Source organism: Lepidochelys kempii, chromosome 1 (assembly GCF_965140265.1).
Source record: "Lepidochelys kempii isolate rLepKem1 chromosome 1, rLepKem1.hap2, whole genome shotgun sequence".
In the NCBI taxonomy this organism is placed as follows: Eukaryota; Metazoa; Chordata; order Testudines; family Cheloniidae; genus Lepidochelys; species Lepidochelys kempii.
In genome coordinates, this window is record NC_133256.1 from 72,383,082 (window position 1) to 72,403,969 (window position 20,888).

The 20,888-nt window shown below is 39.5% G+C and overlaps 1 protein-coding gene across 18 annotated transcripts in view; it reads right to left on the reverse strand.

The window, feature by feature from the left end:
• Positions 1 to 20,888, reverse strand: part of PCDH9 (protocadherin 9) — an 894,725-nt gene that overhangs the window by 562,463 nt on the left and 311,374 nt on the right. The window contains exon 3 of one of the 18 annotated variants that reach the window (XM_073346331.1): positions 2,368 to 2,528. The exons of the other annotated variants lie outside the window; for them this stretch is intronic. Coding sequence (XP_073202432.1) covers positions 2,460 to 2,528 — 69 coding nt within the window. The 3' untranslated portion in view covers positions 2,368 to 2,459. Of the gene's footprint in view, positions 1 to 2,367; positions 2,529 to 20,888 lie in introns of those variants that run through there. 18 annotated transcript variants of the gene reach the window in all.

Consider the following 20,888-nt stretch of genomic DNA (forward strand, 5'->3'; position numbering starts at 1 on the left):
ATGGAACCTGAAAGATAAACCTGAGGTTATGTGGACACATCTAATATTTATGAGGAATATCTAACAGTTTCCAGTAGGATAATAGGAATTATCCCACAAGTCATGAGTGAAAATAAACAATGTCACCAGAAGGCATTACATGTCTCTCCACATATAGTACAGGATATATAATAGACAAACAAATAAAACAATGATAGAAACATTCCTACTATAAAGCAAAGGAAGAATACCCATTATTCTTATTGGGAAAGAGTCCCTGAAGCATAACTGCATCTTTCCTATCTGATGTCTTTTTATAAGTAAACAAAGACATCTTTGAAATGTGTTCTAGGCCTATCTCTCTCTCTCTATATATATATATAAATATTTTTTGGCAAGTGAATGTTGTTTTTCCACTGCAAAATAGAATGAAGAAGCTGGCTAGGTAGTAAAATCTAACATGAGCTTAAAATCAGGGAGGTGTGTAAAGGCGTGTAATAAAGCAATCCCAACTGGCACATCCTCCTGCAGCAGGCCATGCCATGAGCGGTGTGCCCAGCTGAGTACCTCAGGTAACACAACCACTCTCCACCAGGCTCACTTGCTTACCCATCGTGGGAGCCAGTTTAACAACAAACATAGTGCAAATAGTCTGTAAACAAAGCCCCAAAACACAGTCCATATCACCCCCAGCACATGCAGTCCTTAAACCTCTGCTCAGCAGATGGCCCTAGCAGCCTCTCTGCTGGGAGCCCTTCCACACCATACTCGAGTGTCTTCCACCACACCTAGACTCCTTGTCAGTTCTCTTCTTCTGCCCTAAGACAGCCACCCCAGCCCTTCCAAGTAGAAGTGGAAGCCCACTCTTCCTAGCAGGAATCCCCACAGCCTCTTTGCTGGAAGCTCATAAATACCAAGGGAGATTCCCTCACTCCTTCTCACCCTCTCACTGTTCCCTGGATCCAACTCTCCGGTATGGAGACATTAGCACACAAGCCACTCTACTGCTCCCCTGCCTTCAGCCCTCTCTAGCCCTCAGCTAAGGCTCTCCAGAGAACCAGCAGGCAACCCCCTCTGCTGCTCCTCCTACCCTCACCCCTTTAATTCTGACTCTCTGAATTGGGGGGGGCACCCAGAAAACCCCTCTTGCCACTCTCCTTGCCTTCAGTCTTCCCCTAGGAAACACCTTGTGGTTCCAGTGACTCTCACCTGGCTTTTTTTCCCAACTGACTCTGGCAGCCCAGACTTACCACATCTCACACTCTTACTGGATCTCCCTGATCCTTTATAGCTCCAAGCACTGCCCTGCCTCCTTTACTGGTGAAATGGGAGCACCTGCTCTGGCACAGGGGAGCTGGATCTTCTTCATTTAACAGGGGCCAGCCACACTCTGACAGTGTGTGTGTGTGATTTCTTGGCAATAACAGTAGAAACATCTGCTTTGGGACACTTTTGGCAACTGACTGCACTGTACTATCAGCTATGTTAACTATGTATCAGTGGAGAAGAGAGAAATTAGATGCAGTGAAATCCACATTCAATCAGTAATAAAGAGTTATTCTAAAAAGGTTTGGTTCACAGTAACATTCCAACTTTTGGTACTATCTAAATCAGTCCGACTTGTAAAATTATGCTGGAAACTTTTAAAGAGCAAGCTCTTTCCAGAAATTTCTAATACTCCCTGCTCCTGTCTAGGATGGAAACATTGTCAATATTTCTGCTTCTAGGAAGCACTGGGAGGAATAAACTAGTGTTATTTTGTTCCCCTCGTGCCTCAACAATTGTTTAGTTTGCATTCTGGGGAAAAAGATTGGGCTGGGTTTTTCTCCCCTCTCTCACCCTATCTGAACTGGTTCATTCATCCCTAATGAGACCAACTGTTAGAAAAAGAATACAGAAACAGATAAATGACCAAGTATTAATGAACTTTCCTGCATGATTAGTGTCCTCCCCTGTCTCAGCCTATCATTGTATTGTGAGGTTTGTATATCCAAATGTATTCTAGCCCTCCATCCAGAGGTGATAATCTTCCCCACCCTAAGAAAAAGTCTAAACAAAAATCAAATGGGACTAACAAAAATGCATTACTCAAAATGTCACCATCTCAATCTCTTGATTTTTTGCTCCTAGCTTTATTTCTACATTGCCCATTTAAATTGTAAGCAATTTGGGCCAGGGATCTGTCTTCAAACCTCTCAGTAAAGCACCTAGCACACAAGTCACACTGTACAAGTGAAAAACAATTCAATAAATAATTATAATAACAAACAGTGTCCTCTAACCACACTGCATCAGAAAGGAAGCTCTCTCTGACAAGCAAATGGGTGCTCTCTCTCCATCTAATTCCCCACCCAATCTCTCAACACATTTCTTAAGCAAGTACCTTCTTTTCTTTTCTTTTCTTTAACTCCTCCTCCCAGCCTGTCTCCAAAGCCATCAGATCTAAGGCACCTCAATAAATTATTCATGGCCACGCTTCTCTACATCTTGCTCAAATGTGGGACTTCCTGGCATGCTTCCCCATTAATATCCATGGACATGCACACAACCTACAGAAAATCATGAAGATTTGTATGTTAAATCCATAAGTAAATCCCTAGGCCCGCATTAATCACGGGAGAATACAGCGCCAGTTGTCTTACAAAGTATTCATGGGGCAGCATGTTTGCTTTCCCTTATTCTCACTTTCACTCTCATTCATTCTCTCACTCTCCTTTTATGTCTAATCTACATTCTGATTCTATACATTTCGATTTCTACCTTTTCTTTTCTCTACTCTGCATATTTATTATAGCTCAGGATGGCTTCGGTGCAAGACACTGGAGCTGTCACTTGTTCTAAATCCTCCTCAACCTCAGCCTCACCCCCCTACATACTCCATTCTTTTCACAAACAGCTGCATCACAGCTGTCAGTGTGAATGGCAAAGATGTCCTTTACTGATTAGACTGTGTCTGTGGCACAGAGTTCCTTCGAACAGCTAATTAGCAGGAGGTAGGCCACAGCAAGGTTTGGTGCTGTCCATCAAATTTGCTGCCAATGTCAACACCATCAAGTGTCCTGTCATGTGTGGCTTCTCATTTGAGAAAAGTGGCACACCCTCTTTTTGTCACTAAGGAAAGGTGGTAGAACGCAGGTTTAAAAAAATATTGAGCAAAGTGGATGCTCATTCTCTACCACAGTGTTCAGTGAATAAGGGAATTTCACACCTCATACAGATACATTCATTATCTAAATGCTTTACAGCTTCTGGTTAGTGGTGAAATCCCTATGCTGGTATCTCAGAGCTAAGAGGAAATTTATACTTATATATATTAATATCTTAATAAAAATATCAGCAGTAAGGGTATTATAGTTGGTGAGACTTTGTTTCAATGACTTGTAATTACTGTAGGCTGTTCACTACATTTCTTCCCCGCGCCCAACCATATCTCTAATAAAAACAATAATCCTTGCCTGAGTGTAGAGTCTCTTCTGCTCTTTTCTAAAACAAAGTTTATTTTATGTACACTGAGCACTGTTAGGAACTCACAATTGTAATTAGATGAAGCTAAATTCTAACTAGAATGGTGAACATTAGACTGCAGAAGCTTTTTCATAAAGCAAGAGGGGAAATACAAAAAAGATAAATTGATAATTAGGTCTAATTTCGACAAATTTTACTCGACTGAACTCCCACTGTCACTGAGCTCAATTGCAGCATTTTTGCTACAGCCCTCGGCTTGGGGGTGGTGTGGGTATCTCACTGAGGCACAATCCCACAGGATTTAAGAATAACCACTTTGCTGACTTTAAAGACAGTCAGTGCATCCCTCTGTGACTGACCAGCTCTGTCTGCAGCAGAAGAACTAGGAGTGAAGCCCTGGCTCCTACTTTGCCACACTTCGGGCACAAAATAGCACTGACAGCAGCATTAGCCCTGAAGAGTTGCATTTCCTGAATGTTGGGCAAGAACCTTGCACTAGGTATGCAAAAGAGGGGAAGTTCTCTTGTGCCCAATCCCTTGCACACTCATGCAGAGGTGAAGGAAAATATGTCCCACACAATTTAGATAGTACAAGGATTTTGGGGACCTGATCCAAAGCCTATTGAAGTCAACAGAAAGATTCCCTATGGCTTCAATAGGTGTTGGATAAGCATTATATCCCCCGCATTATAATACATCATTTAGTGCAGTGTTTCTCAACCTTTTTGATACCAGGGACCGGATTGCTACCTTCCTAAACTGTGTGAGGGAGATCTCAGGGACCAGCACTGATCCACAGACTGGTCATTGAGAAACACTAATCCATTGCATTCCAAGCCAAATTGTCCCTTGCAGTCATTTTCCAGCCTAGGCTTTTTGTTGTTGTTGTTGTTTTTTTAACTATGATAGATTTTTTTGTATTTTCTTAAAATATATACGAGAAAGTGGAGACAGATCTCCAGTTTGACATTAGTAGCCACAGGGCCCGGCTACTGTGATGACAAGGCTTCTTATGAAATTCCATCTCTTCTATTAGTAATTTTATTACTGCCTTTTCATTTGATACTTCCACTGTTACCTCAAGAAACAGAAAACTCCTTTAAGATAACTTTCCACTATTTTCACATGAATGATTTGCCAATCATAGTTTTAAATTAGCTCCTTAAATACCAACATGAAATGTATTATATAAAGAAACACATTTTTTAGCAAAGCCAGAATTGCTGGGGTAAGCATGATGAGACAATAAATCAATAATGATCAGAGAAAGGTATATTTTATATGCATATAGTACTGCAGTAGATATATGTAACAACTAAAATCTTTTAATTCACAGAGATTCTAGGCAATCACTACCAAAATCAACTCTGGCAAGCAAAGAATGTGTATGTATTGCCCTGATGAATACAATTTAACAAAAAAAAAAAAAGACAGAAATTGATTCTAAATTGTGCTTTTTTATTTATTCTGTCCTGCAATGATTTTGGTACAATATATAAAGACTTTCATCTTACTGATCCACTCTGCTGGCTATTTTAGTATTCCTGCATCCACTTTGTTTTTGTGTGTGTGTGCGCACGTCTGTGTGTAGTTCAAAAGTAAAAAAAAATAAATAAAAAAATAGCTACTTGAATAGAAGCAATTAAGTTTTATGCTCTTTTTACTGAGAGATGTTGGAATGTTATCATTCAGTTTCACAAAGGTGCAGGAAAGAACTTAATTTTCTCAAATTCTCAATGCCAGCAAAGTCTGTGTTATAAATCCAGGTGAAACCGAGAATATTCTCTCATTCCATCAAAATGTTATTCCCGATTTTGATTTAGATCTTCTTAGTACTATGTCTTCAGATATCTTAATCAGCCATCTGCGCCCATGAATTTCACACTTGGTCTATCTGACAAATTTCTCAGGGTAAAATCTAAAATTCACACTTATTAAAACCCTTTCCACTAATCCCCCAAACTCGGAGAGTTTAGATTTCAATCTGACATTGATTTTGGGATTTCATCCCTACAAGGAAAGAAGTCTTATCGCAGAAATGCATACACTGCACACCAGATCACTTTGTAAAACTACTTCAGGTCATGCGTCAAATACAGTGACAGGGAACAGATATTCATACTGAGATCCAGCCTTGTGTGATGTCTAATACCAGTGAGGCATCCTAGCAGAGATTCCAGAATTGGCAACAGTTGGTTGCTGTATTTGATTCAATTCTTCAGTGTCTGATGGGTCTGGGACATTTACATGATGTGGGGATGGGAGGGCAACATGATTATGTATTTCATCTTTTATTTCAGGCTGTATAACAGAAGTCTCTGGATTTAAAGCCATTTTCTATAACAAAGCTATACATTTAATTAGATGCATTGCCAGGTTCTTCTTTCACAACTTACTACATCTACACTGACAAAACTGAAAGCGTGTCAGCTGTTACTTCTCTAAAATATTTTAACAATTCAAAACTATATCAACAGCATACAAACAGCTAATTATTTTTGTTTCTGTTAGAAATGGGATTCTATCAACAATATGACTAGATGTTGAACAGCAAACATCATGCATTACGGAACTAAACCAAAGTGTGCATACACACACACACATACACACTCACTCACTCAAATCACCCACCCATTAACTTCAGTGGGCTTTGGATCAAACCTTAATTGATGAGGAGCCAAACTCTGTTCAGTTACCCACCTGACCTCAGTGAAATCAACAAAGACAGAATTTGTTCTGGTGGGTTAAAAGACACAGATAATCCATTACTTTAATACGTTGATCCATTTATTTATTGAATTCCATCTTCACATCAATGATTGAGTCGATAGGGTATGGACACACAAATAGACACACTATTTCTACAATTGTGGGGACAATCTTGAGACATACTTGCATACAGTGTTCCAGCAATTGAAAAATCAGGTGTAGGCTGTAGCCAGAAAGGATGATAAGAGAACTGGACAGTTCCAAGAGCTAAGATCAGAAGAGGAGAAGAGCAGGTGGAAGGGCAGACGAAAGGATAAGTCCAAATAGACAACATACAAAGCAGCCTGGCACTCAAATCCTGTTTTCAAAATCAATGTGTTCTGAGGGGCTGTCTGGAAAATTTCATGGAAAAACCAAGAGCCAAAAGTCACAAAACTGAATCTCTCCTCCCACCACCCTATTTTCTAGCCAATTCTAGGACACACTCAAATTCTGTTTGTTCCCAGATCTTTGGCGCATTACACTGATTTTCAACCTGCTGGCACAACCAATGGGATTTCTGAAAAAAAGCATTACTCTGAAGATGGACATTGACTTCTGTTTTTTTTTCAATTCAGTTACTACAGTGATGTGGTCCATAGCTAAGAATGCCTAGCTAGATAAAAGACATACCTCCAGAAACCACAGAGGAATTTAAACCACTTCTGGAGTTCACATGATTACTTCTGAGAACTTTTACTCAGTAATTGTGAACATTCAGTACTTCTGAGAACTTTCAATTTCTCAATTTCCTCCACTTGGTCAGCTTCTCGTCTCTGCTCCCCATCCTGCAAACCTTTACACATGCATGCTTAACCTCACACATAAGTAACTTTTTGCAGGACTAGGTCCTATGTTTTTAATCTTTGTTTAATAACTGAGAATTGTGTCCACTTTTCCTTTCACAAGTAAGAGACTAATCCAGCAATCTGTGATCAGAGGAATAATCCTCCCTCACACAAGTAATCTAATTGACTTCAGTGGAATTACTCCTAAGAGTAAAGTTTACTCATTCATTTACAGGTACTTACTTCTGACAGGGCTTCAAGAGTAGCTCCTTAAATCAAATTTGGTGACATAGCAGGAGTGATGATCATGGTAATTTATCAGATAAGCAAGATAACATTTAAATGGATAATGACAGCTCCAATTTATCTCCAAATTCAGTTTTGTTAAATATGTTTTTACAAAATGTAAGATCAATAGAAGTGTTTTCTAAAAACAAAACAAAACAAAAACAATAGACAAACACACCCGGTTGGAAACAATGCTTTTAAAACAATCGATCAGTTTAACAAAAGCAAGCATTCAACCTAAATACCAAAGCACTGTGCTCATGCATAAATACCAAACAGTAAAACTGATGAGAAAGTGATTATAAACAAAAGTGAAACTGTCTAGTCTGTAACAACTGGTACCTAGACACCACAATGGCTGGGCATACTAACAATGCACAGAGACAGCTATTCAGAAATATAATTAGTCTCTTTTCATTTTCCAAGCAAAGAGAACTGCAAAACTTAAAAAAAAATAGAACAAATTTTAAAAGTATTTTTAATCAAATGCTTTCAAGTGTTGTAAGTAAAAATTGTAAGGAAATGCATGCTTTTAAACCTGACAAAGGTTTAAATTATTGCCCAACTCTATGTTATAAATACTTAAATTATATTACAGATCTGGCAGTCTCCTTTAGAAATCAGATTTTCAGTGTTCTCTGTACAAAGAGAGAAAACTTGTAACAATCCATCAGTTAAGATACCAGCTCTTCTGTACTTCTGTGAAAGGCAAGGCAGGATTGAAGTTTGGCTGCCCCTTGTTTTGACTTATGGGATATTACATTGTGTTCCTGTGTTACGTTTTTGGAAAGTTTAAACAACAAATATTAGAAATGAATGTCTCAAATAATAGATGTTTATTTGGCTATACACTGCACACTAAGACAAACACTTACTGATGTGCAATTCTAATGTCACCCATTTCTATGGTTAGTTTCATGCCATGCAGTTGTATGACATTACAAGAATTCATTTACATTCTGTGGGCAGTGGAATACCGAGACTTTGATTTTCATATTATTTTAGGTTTAGTTTTCAAGGGCAAAAAACATCCGAAATTTTTGTATCACTGATATTGCCATCTATTTCTGCTGGAAAAAGAAAAAAGGAAGTTAATGCACTGAAGTAGAAGGTAAGGTCCATTTCTTTGCTGAACATCCAAACTCACAACTGGGTTGAGTGAGCAAACAAAGCAGATAAATTAAAGACGTTTCTATTCCCCCCCCCTCCATTTACTTTAAAATGGTATAATAAAGTCTGCAAAGCTCATCCTTTCCTCGGGGGCATTTTGGGCCTGACCTCATCCTTGACTGACTTCAACAGGCTTTGGAGAGAAATCAAATTTATGGAATAGGGAGGTGGCTGAATTGTTGATGACTATTGTTAATAATTAGCTTTTTATGTTGTTGTCCCACACAGTCTATTAATTTCATAGAGTGCATTGAATTCACCATGTAATAAGATTTTATTTTTGGCTTGAAATGGTAAATCTGCCAGAGCTTAAAGATGGTTCTATAATTAATCAAAATAAATAAGTAGAGAAATACAATTGCCATGTTGTTCATGATGGGCTTCTAAGGCTCCATGAAAACAGTCTCCGTTAGCTGATCTGTGGTACCTGTACCTACAAAGATATAGGGGAGGTAGAAAGAGGTGCCTGTCAAATCCATGCATTACTTCCTTCCCAGCTTGCTCACTCAGAAATGTATTTACCTAACCGTAATGAAGAAGGGGCAAACAAATTTATACTAGCTATGCTTTTCTGCAGGGGTTGATACTTTGTTCAGAAAAAAAAATGTTAAATTACGCTAAATTTAATTGGACATTCCACTTGTGTATTTCGAAAGGTGGTAACTTGAAGAAAGATAAGTAGGGAGGCTCTATTTGGAATATTTGATATTTCTTTTAATACCAGCCATTTGGGGAAATCTGGTCCTTTTGAAATAGAAGTCTGTTTATTCTTCATTATAAGAATATCATTCTTTTATTAGTCCCAGCAGTGTCTTATTTTTTTCTCTCTGTGTACAGAATGACAGTTTGACTGAACCAGAGTGACTCACACTTACCCTCTTGCATGCATGCATGAACCCACCTGGACACAGGTATCCACATACACACTCGGGCATCTACTCACTCATATTTATACGCACACACTCATTCAGCCACGCATATGTAGAGAGGAACTCTTGTATTATTCTACAAAATGCTAATCTCAGACCCCAAAAAATCATTAACCTGGAAAAAAAGTGGTAAATATGATTCAGTACAATAAATAGAATGCTGCAGAATATATGTGTGTGTGTGTGTGTGTGTGTGTGTGTTACTAAGTATGGAAATGCAGAGTTAAATTTACCCAAACAACTTTAATTGGACTCTTGTATTTCTCAGGTAGTTTCCATGCAGCAATTATTCCAGATGCATAAAATTCTTCCTTTAAAACCAAACTACCTTAGAAGTTCTGCCAGACCTCCTGGTAGCTGGAGAAATCCTAAACACCAGTGGCCAGATTTTGTCATCATCACTCAAAGCGTGCATGATCTTATTCTGTGAGTAGTCTGATTCATTTCAATAGGAAATAAGTGGCGTAATTATATCAGAATGTTGCCTCAGATGAATACAATTGAGTTGACAAAGATCTCTAGTTTTTCTTGGATTCAAGGGCAATTCTTAAATCATATCTGCTGATAAATTATCATGATTAGCAGATTTCTAGTTTATCAGATGATAATTGAGGTTGAGGCTCTCTAGGTTAAGAGAACATCAGTACTTTGAACTCATTCTCAGAGTAGTTTTTTGTATGTTTGTTTCGGTGCATATCTTAGAGCACATTTGTACCTTAGAGCAGTGAAAAAAGCGAAGGCATTTATTTGTTGTGTATTGTTCAGTTTTTATATAAGCTGTATTTATTTATAAATGAATAACATGAACAAAAGGTCATGAGAAAAGCAGAGTATGTAAAAAGGCAACATAATGAAGCAACGATAACATAACAGAAAGCATTCCAAGTGATCAAGGAGAAAGTGATCAGTACAAACATGCCATCTCCTTAGAAATATACCTCAGAATGTCTTTCTCCCGTCTTTAGCATGTGTGAAACTATTGCACAAGGATTCCAGAGTAGTGAGAAAAATACTGTTGCCCTTACTAAGTTGTGTTACACTGCATTACATTACAAAATGATCATGACAAGCTAGTCAACTACATATAGTGATTATCACACTGATGAGCTGTATTTCAGGAAAAATAAGATGTAATATGCTCCAAACAAGGCAAGTCTATGCAAATGGCTGCAGATATGTAAAACTTAAGCATAAATACACAGACAAAATCGTGTAATATTGTATGATGAAGTCATAATGTCGCCTTTGCTAAATCAGCTATGAGAACCAGACTGTGGATCATAAAAGTCAGGTTGTACCAGATAGTGTAGTGACAAGGACAGTGATAAGAAATGCCTACTTCCACCGTTAGTTACCCTGTAAGCTACACCCTTTTATCTTGGATGAGAATATGGTCAAACAATTCCATGCTTTTAAACCATCAAGACTAGATCACTTTATCCACTATATCTGGGGTTAAATGTAAAGGTTCTCCAGTAAATGCAAAACGTATCTGCCCAGTTTCTTTGTGAGAAAACTCCCTAAGAATAGATAACACCATTGCTTCACACTCTCCATTGGTTCCCAGTTCAGTACTGGTGTCAAATGAAGGTCTGGGTCTTAATCCGCACAGCTATTAACATTTATGAGACATTTACATCAAATACTGCTTCAAATTCTATAACAGTCACAGATGGCTACTAACCACTAACTTCAGTGGGAGATTATCTTGCACAATCACCACTGAGTTCAACCCCTAGTTTCAGCTTTCTCCCAAGCAAACTGAATTCCTGTAACACCGCTATAAATATCTATTTCCTAATATTGCAAAATGTCTTTCTTACCTTTTTTCAAGGTAATTGTTTCCACTTTGTGAGACAGAATTAATTGTCTTAAAACAGAATATATTCTGAGATCTCAATAGTACAAGTGAATATAACAAGTTATAACAAGCTTCTTATAACTGCTTATTTTCTTGAAGAATATTTACATTATCTTAAATATTTGTTAAATTGAAATAATGTAGCTTGAATTCGTAATAAAATATATTTTTACTGCCATGAAATAGTGCTTATAACTTGTCAGATCCAACAGAGGTTTGTCGCCCTCCCTCTCCCCCCTGCAAAAAAAAAAAATCATAGAAATGTAGGGCTGCAAGGAACCTCAAAAAGTCAGAGTCCAGTCCCCTGTGTTGGCAGGACCAAGTAAACCTAGACCATCCCTGACAGGTGTTTGTCCAATTTGTTTTTAGAAGCTTCTAATGATGGGGAAACTATAACCTCCCTTGTAAGCTTATTCCAGAGCTTATCTACCCTTATAGTTAGAAAGTTTAACCTTTCCTCATCAGTCAGGTTTTCCAAATGTGTTATCATTTTTGTTGCTCTCCTCTGGCTTTTCTCTAATTTTTCCACATCTTTCCTACATTGTGGTGCTCAGAATTGAACAGTACTCCAACTGGGACCTCACTAATGCCGAGTAGAGCAGAACTATTGCCTCCTGTGTCTTTCATACAACAATCTTGTTAATACACCCCAGAATCACGTTAGTCTTTTTTTTTTTTTTGCCGCTGCATTACATTGATAATTCATATTCAGTCTGTGGTCCACTATAGCATGCAGAACCTTTTCACTAGTACTACCACCTAGCCAATTATTCCCCATTTTGGAGTTCTGCATTTGATTTTTCCTTCCTAAGTGGAATACTTTGCACTTGTTTTTATTGAATTTCATCTTGTTGAATTCAGACCAATTCTCCAATTTGTCAATGTCATTTTGAATTTTAAACCTGTCCTCCAAAGGTGCTTGCAACCACGCCCAGCTTGGTGTCATCTGCAAATTTTATAAGCCTACTCTCTACTCCATTATCTAAGTCATTAATGAAAATATTGACTAGCCCTGGACCCAGGACTCATCCCTGTGGGACCCCACTAGATACGCTCTCCTAATTAGACTACAAACCATTGATAACTATTCTTTGAGTACAATGATCTTTCATCCAGTTGTGCACTCACCTTATAGTAATTTCATCTAGACAAGATTTCCCTAGTTTGCTTATGAGAATGTCATGTGGAACTGTGTCAAAAGCCTTACTGAAATCAAAATATATCACATCTACTGCTTCCCCCCATTCACTAAGTCAGTAATGCTTATCAAAGAAGGAAATTAAATTTGTATGGCATGATTTATTCTTGACAAATCCATGCTGACTATTCCTAATAACCCTATTACCTTCCGGGTGCTTACAATGATGCATGATATTTAGTATATACTGTATTGGGCATTTTGATGTTTGCAAGTGATGGACTTTTTTTCTTTTATGATCTTTTGCTCCTATTAATGAAATATCCTCTCACAAATCCTGCTCATCTTAGTCACAGGATTAGCACTCACATAAGTCAATGGGACTTATTTCTGTGAGTAAAGTGAGGAGGACTTGGCTCCATGCTGTCCTCTTTACAGTCAGAGCTTTGAAACTGATTAAGTAGTCAGCAGCTGCTTCCAAACCATTCTTACAAGGAACATTATTGGACCTGAAGACATCACATGACCTGCAAATATATATAGATCTGTATTTTGCAAGGAGTTTTTCAAGATCTTGTGGTACACATGACAGATCAGTAAAAAAAAAGTATTCCTAATATGTAGGAGGATTTCTGTAAATCAAGTTCAATTATACAGACTACATCACTACTTTGCACTACAACATTAATTGCTCAACACTAGAGTTGGATACTGCAAAAAAAAAAAAAAGAATTGCCAGCGTTTGTTCAAATAAAATCCATCATCATCTAATCTCAAAGAAAAATAACACCATATCAGATAGGTAATTAATCACACCACAAATAATGAATGATGAATAGTTAAATATATAGTCAAAATAAATATATAATGAACAATCCATGAACAGTATAAATCTTCAAATTTTAAACTAACAAATTCTTAAAGGTCAAAGCATTTTTGCAGATAATTTGAGAACTAGATGGCAAAATTAATTGACTAATTAGCTGTAAATAGTTCATGTAACTTTATCAATTAGACATCACTTTGGGATCACTTATCTATCACTTGTTTCCCCAGAAGTCTCCTTTCAATTCATGGAGTATTTGCTTTCATTTTAACATGTAGCCACTATTTTTAATGATTGCCTAAAGTTCTTCCCAACACTATATTCAGTATGCCAGGGACAATCTGCACTGGCTACATAGCATTACCTCATCTCACAAGAATTCTAAAACAGCTACATGCTCTCTATGGAGATTTTTGGACGTAATTTCCTGTAAATTACAGAAGCTTGTAATACTTCTAGTCATGAAACAGAGATATACTGAATTATTTTTGGACTGTTGAAAATATATTCTGCATCAGTAACAAATAATAGCTTCTTTTGTTAAAGCAGCTTTTTAAATACTATTTCCCTGCTGGAATTCAATAGTAGTTGTGCTATTATTCACTTACTCCTTGTACCCTTCCTAACAAAATCAGCCTTGCTTGCAAAAAATCAGTAGAGTCATTATAAAATGTGTTTGCTATAATTAAGGAGGCAGGAGGCTTATTTTCATGTGGCAGGCTGCGTTAAAATCCCAACCAACATCAGGACTGCTTTAGCACTACTTCAGCATTCCCCGTTATTCAGTGCTGTAGACATCCAGTGCTGAAGCTCCTTGTATTTTATTTCTTTGGCAACTCTTTTGCTCTCCTAAACAATGTTTCTGTATCACTTCCTGACTCCATCAAGAAGCTAGAGTGAACCCTTTTGTCAATATTTGTCAAATGTCCTCAGTCTTCTGTGATCCAAGTTCCGAAGGAGGTGGAGTGAACGGGCTATGTCATTATTCCTCCACCTCAACTTGTTAAGGAGGGAAGGAAGAGTTTTAAAATGAAGAAGGGGGGGGGGAGGCTATCACACAACCTTATTCTGTCGTGTTCTCAAAGCAAAAATCAAGTGCAAATTTTCTACCAAACTAAATAAGGCAGGCCAAATATAGTTTAGGCACCAATCCTGCAAATTCTTATGATGCGCACAGCTTTATACATGTAAATACTCCACACTGCATTCAAAGATGAACTTATTCACATGAATAAAGTGACTCATATGTAAGTGTTTGTAGGAGCAAGGCCTTAGACAACAACTGCTTTCAGTCAGCGACTGTGCCTTCTTCTATGCTTGTGCAGCCTCTGAAATAATGTGGTGTTACCAGAAACAAATATCAATGATAAACAAACTGAGAACTTATTTGTTTATTCTGAAATAACCACATTTGATGCAGGGCACAGAACATTTTTCACTATGGCTGATATATGCTTGGTCAAGTTTGGTTCATGTTAAATTTGCTTGGAACACATCCAAACCAATTTGATTAAGCATGCAATTACTGAGACAAAGACTATACCAGATACCACAACAGACTGAACAGACCAACAGGGGGAAAAACAGCATAAATTACCTTAAATAACAGCACATATTTTAGTGTAATAACTGTGTTTGAAGAGAAAGGTTTGAAACATAGTGATTTCTTTTTAGCATCATTTATTATCACAGTGTTTGGTAACTGCAAAACACTTAAGGATCTGTCACATATAGTGGGGTTTAACATGTCGGTCATTTTGAAGTGCATTGTGCCACAAGTTGGCACAGAAATGATAAGCACAAAAGAGGTCAGATATTTCTTAGTAGAATTCCCCATGATTGACAGTGGGACTGCATAGAAACGTCACAATATGGCCCCTGGAATATTATTTGTTTTCCTCAGAATATTTATCTATCTAATATCTATCATTAATATCTATCATTACTGATTCAAAGGAACTATTAAAAAAGTAACATTTCCATGATTTTGAAATGTTTATTAGTTAATAAAAAAGACTGAAAGAAGTGAAAGAATTTATCTGGCACGCATTTAGGATACAATCCTGCTCTCAGTTAAGTCAATGAAAGATTTCCAGTTTCTTTCAACAACAACAGGTTAAGTTCCAGAGTCTTTACTATAAACAAACTGTTTATCTTTCTTATTCCCCCACCAATATATAAAATACATGATTGGGACTATATACCCATAACTGGGGAATGGTAGGTGAGCCCCAGGGCATATGCACACACTGGAGGTTCTGCACACTGCATCTCTGGGGCCCATGCTGCTGTGAGATCCCCTACACATTTAGCCTGAAATTACAAGGTGTGGTCAGTTGCCAGCTGGTGCCAGGAGGAGGCACTCCAAGAGTCTTGACTGTGCAGAAGCTATGTGCCAGCAAGTAGGACTTATATATTTTGTCTTTCTTTTGCCAAGGCTAGCTGGAAACTGGGTATGAAGTGAGAAGCGGAACACAACACACCGCACTAGATGCATTACACAGTCCTGTGCCGAAGCACCACCATACTAGCTAGGGCCATACCAAATTCATGGTCCATTTTGGTCAATTTCATGGTCTTAAGAGTTTAAAAATAATAATGTTCATGATTTCAGCTATTTAAAACTGAAATTACATTGTGTTGTAATTGTAGGGGTCCTAACCCAAAAAGGAGTTGTGGGGGGGGGGGGGGGTCACAAGGTTATTTTAGGTGGGCGTTGCAGTACTGTTGGCAGCAGTGCAGCCTTCAGACCTGGGCAGCTGGAGAGCGATGGCTGCTGGCCGGGAGCCCAGCTCTGAAGGCAGAGCCGCTGCCAGCAGCAGTGCAGAAGTAAGGATGGCATGGTATGGTATTTGCCACCCTTACTTCTGCTCTGCTGCCTGCAGAGCTGGGCCCTCAGTCAGCAGCCGCCACTCTTTGGCCACCCAGCTCTGAAGGCAGCAGCATATAAGTAAGGGTGGCATGTTATGGCACTGCCATGCCTACCTCTGGGGTGCTGCTGCTGGGGCGCTGCTTTCAGAGCTGGGCGCCCAGACAACAGCCGCCACTCTCCAGCCACCAAGCTCTCAAGGCAGCACAGAAGTAAGGGTGGCAATACCATGACCCCCCTAAAATAATCTTGCGACACCCCCTTCCAACTCCCATTTTGGTCAGGATCCCCAGTTCGAGAAACACTGGTCTCCCCCCGTGAAATCTGTATAGTATAGGATAAAAGCACACAAAAGACCAGATTTCATGGGTGGAGACCAGATTTCATGGCCTGTGATGAGTTTTTCATGGCTCTGAATTTGGTAGGGCCCTAATCATAACTATGGGTAAACAGTCCCAACCATGGACTAAATGGCGAAGTTGGCTATCCCTTAGTATGAAGAAGTACAACTTCTCAAAGCAACAAGTTAGAACCTAGCTAGGGGTTAAATAGCTGTGTCCCCACCAGTTGCCCTGCTTGTTGCAGCTTTCTGTACCAGTTGGGCATTTGTCTGGCCAGCGTGAGAGACTGGGATTGGCCAATGCACCAGCAATTCCCTCTTAAACCCATTCAGTGTCCAGGCAGGCCATTTGTCTCAAACCAATTCCTGCAGTGACAGGGGAGTGGCAACGGGGGAAAATAGAGGATGCTATTGGGAGCCTCCAGTAAAAAAATCTGCATGCATAGTGGCGTGGGCATGATGGATGCTCATCATAGCCACTGCATCCTGTCCGTGCGTCAGAGCAGGGACAGAGCTGCTCTCCCCAATCTGAGGTAAGGGCATAAAAGGATTTCAAACAATGCCTGCTCCATTTCCTTACCTAGTAGCTTACTGCAACTGGGTGATCATCCTTGCAGATTTTAACACCAGGGTCGTTTGTAATCAGACAGCCCTGGAAAAATATCAGCCATCATGGCATTAGCGACAAAAACTTCAACAGTACTCTTCTTACCACCTGCACTGCCAATAGATTAATCATTACCAATCTTGTATTCCAGCAAGTGAACAAATTTAAAACAATCTGGATTTATCCTCATTCCCGCCACTGGCATTTGATAGACTTTTTCACACTGTGCCAGAGTGATCTGCAAATGTCAGACTGACCAGTGTGACGAGAGGTACGGACTGTTGGTCTGACCATAGCCTGGTCCAGATCAAAATGCAGCTAGTTATATGTGCCAAGAAGTTTTGGCACCAAGCCAAAACCATAAAGAAATGTAAGGTCCAAAAGCTCAAGCTCTTAGATAATACAAAGAACTGCAGCAAACATTTTCAGAGGTTTTTCCATCATCAGACAGCTCTATAATGGATGTTGAGGCTGAATGGAGACGGCTTCGCAATATAACCCTCAGTTCTGCCAGTGACGTGCCAGGCTTTAGACCAAGGAAACATCAAGATTGGTTCAACAAAAATGACTCAGATAATGCACGTACTTGACTCGCTGCATGTGGAACATAAAACATGGTTATCTGACAAGACTTCGACCACTAAGAAAGCCACCTATCACAGCTTTAAGCAATCTGCCCAGTCTAAGCTGCATAAAATGAAAGATGATTGGTGGAAACACACAGCAGAAAATATCAAACAGGCTGCAGACCAGAAAGACCGTAAACATTTTTACGATCAATTGCAATGTTTTTGGTCGCATATCTCTTGGTAGCATTCCTATCCATAGTGCAGATGGCAATATACTACACCCAGCCAAGAAAGCCATCATCGATTGCTGGGCTGAACAGCTCAACAGTCTATTCAAACTGCTGCTGTCAGGATCCCAACAAGAGCAGTCAGGGCCGGGGCAAACCTCAGGCTGGGAGGAGCCGAGAAGTTCATAGTCAGATCCAGGCCAGAGTCAATACAAGGGTCAGAGTCTGAGTCAGTTTCAAGTCCGAGGCAGGGGGCTAAGCCCAAATCAAGCCCAGGTCAACCCAGGAATTCCAGAGCAAGGGACAGGAATGGTCATGGCAGCTAAAGAAGATCCATGCTGTTGCCTGGGCACTTCCTGGAATGACCCCTTGGGCTTATGTAGGACAGTGTGCTAATCAGTAGCCATGGGGCTGCTGTCTGTCAAATGCTTGAGGCAGAACTTCCTATGATCTTTGTCCACAGCGGACCATAGGAAATGGAACACAAATTGTGTACAGCTGCTGCTGGGTGGAAACCTGGAGACACCAGCTGCCTGGTAGCTCAGTAGGCCTGGGTTTTAGACCCATGGGACCTTAAAGCTGTTATAGATAGTCTACCACAGTTCCCAACACACAAAGAAGTAACTAGATTGTTAAGTATTATTGAGACAGAAGTCACTATCAAACACTTGTTTCAAGGAAAGGCACCAAGCTCAGATGGAATTCTGCCAAAAGTCTATAAGGACAGTGGTTATCATATCTCAAATGTTCATGCAGCTCTGCATGCCATCTAGGATCAGGAGACCATGCTTCAAAGATGCCTCAGTTGTCCATATATACAAACATAAAGATGATGGAGCAGTCTGAGACAACTTGCTTTTTTCCATTGATGTGAAAATTTTGGTGCATTCTTGCTCAATAGACTCTCCACCATCACTGATCAAATCATTTCAGAGTCAGCATGGTTTTTGTGCAGGATGCAGAAGAGCAGATACTATTTTTGCTGCTCCCCAAATACAGGAAAAGTGCCAGGAACAAAACCATGATCTCTGTGTGGTGTCTGTAGACCTGAGGAAGGCCTTTGATGCTGTTAGTTGCAAGGGTCTTTGGTGAATCTTGCACATAGTTGGGTGCCCATATAAATTCATAATGAAAGCATGCTGGCTAAAGTGCTGGAAAATGGCACTTCTTCAGAGCCTCTCTGTCAAGAACGACATTAAGTAGGGCTCTGGGCTTGCACCTGTGCTATTTACCATTCTCTTTGGTGGTATGCCACTAGGTTCTTTCAAACACTGCAACTAGGTTTTGGGTGTTTGAGGCCTATCTTCTGAAGTGCTAGTTACCCACAAGTCCAAACTGAAGATAATGGGACTTGCAGATTTTCTGTACCTATGGTCTCCCAAAAATCATCACAGATTTGTATACAGCTGTGGAACAAGGGCACATTTTTGTGGTATTGGTGTTTATGTAAACAATATTGACAATATTCATATCCTAGAAGCATGCTTAATACTACATAAAAATGGGGATTTTGTTCAAAGAAAGTTAAAACAGGAGGAGAGACCTGCCTAGAGATGTTATGGATGTATCAATGGAAGCTACTGTGACAGTTTCCTCCCAACCCTTCCTTCCATCCAGAATTCAATATGAGCCATACTGTCTGAAAACCAAAACGGTTATGTTTTGTAGTGCTCTACAGTGCACATGCTCTGGAGGGGAAATGGTAAGGAAGGATTTCTGATTTTTTTCCAGCTTCAAAGGGGTTATTAAAAAGAAAAAAAAATAAGAAAAAAATTGTGAAAAAATGCATTTTCAAAGGATTTCAACAGCCTAATATAATACTTCTCAAACTTTTTTCCTCCTTCCTCCATATTCTGGATCACTTTTTACGGTGAACCATTTCCCCTCTCAATCCCAGTTTCACACCTTCCTTGGGGTGAGATGAACACGATCATATTAGAACTGTATTAAGTTTAAAATACACTCACTTTAATGCTATGAGTGAGTCAGGAATCAGGGCCTGCAGCAAAGACGGTCTCCAGGCAAACTAATATGCACAGCTGGCCTGTAGTAGGCTGCCTGATTGGTTGGCAACTCCTCTTGGTTTGAAGGGTCAGCAGATTGGCTCAGCAGCAGTAGAAGTTCAGTGGCTGCTCAGAGCATTTGCACATGGCTATAAAGGCTCCTTTGCCTGATTGTTCCCAGCCCTGCTCGCACCTTGTTCCAACCTCACTCCTGCCTTGGCCCCAGTCTTGGCCCTTCCTTGCTTAACATCCAGATAACTGAGTCTGAGCCTTGGCTCCAATTCCTGACCCCTGACTTCAGCTCTTACCCATGGCTCTGGCCTCTGACCCTGGTTCTGACCCTGTGTTCCAACTCCAGGCTCCTGACTCCAGCTCTGACCACTAGGAGTGACTCCTACTGACCACTAGACCTGACTCCCGTTCCAACCACTAGGCACTACACTCATTTGTCAGTTACATGACAGGATGTGGTTGTTTTGGTTATAACTCTCAGTATTGTATCTGAGTTGTTTATTTCCTCTCTTTCTCTGATTCTAGGACTATATATTTATTAATATTGACTCTTCAGTTGTTTCTTGTAGTCCCCAAACCCTAAATATAATAATAGACTCAAGGAGTAAAATCTATTTAGCTTGACAAAGAGAAGATTAAGGGGTGACTTAATTACAGTTTATAAGTACCTACATGGGGAACAAATATTTAATAATAGCCTCAATCGAGCCGAGAAAGGCATAACATAATCCAACAGCTGGAAGCTAAAGCTAGACAAATTCAGACTGGATTTAAGGTGTAATTTTTTCAGAGTGGCAGTAATTAGCCATTGGAACAATTTACCAAGGGTCAAACTGTATTCTCCATTATTAACAACTTTCAAATGAAGGTGGAACTTTTAAAAAAAAGATCTATTCTAGGAATTATTTTGGAGACGTTCTCTGTCCTGTGTTGCACTGGAGGTCAGTCTAGAGGATCACAGAGGTCCCTTCTGGCCTTGGAATCTGTGAATCTCTTCAGATTGCTTTGCAACCTGATTTCTGTCCACTTGTGTGATTGCTAACCCTCCAACTTGTTGTCAGCAGAAGAA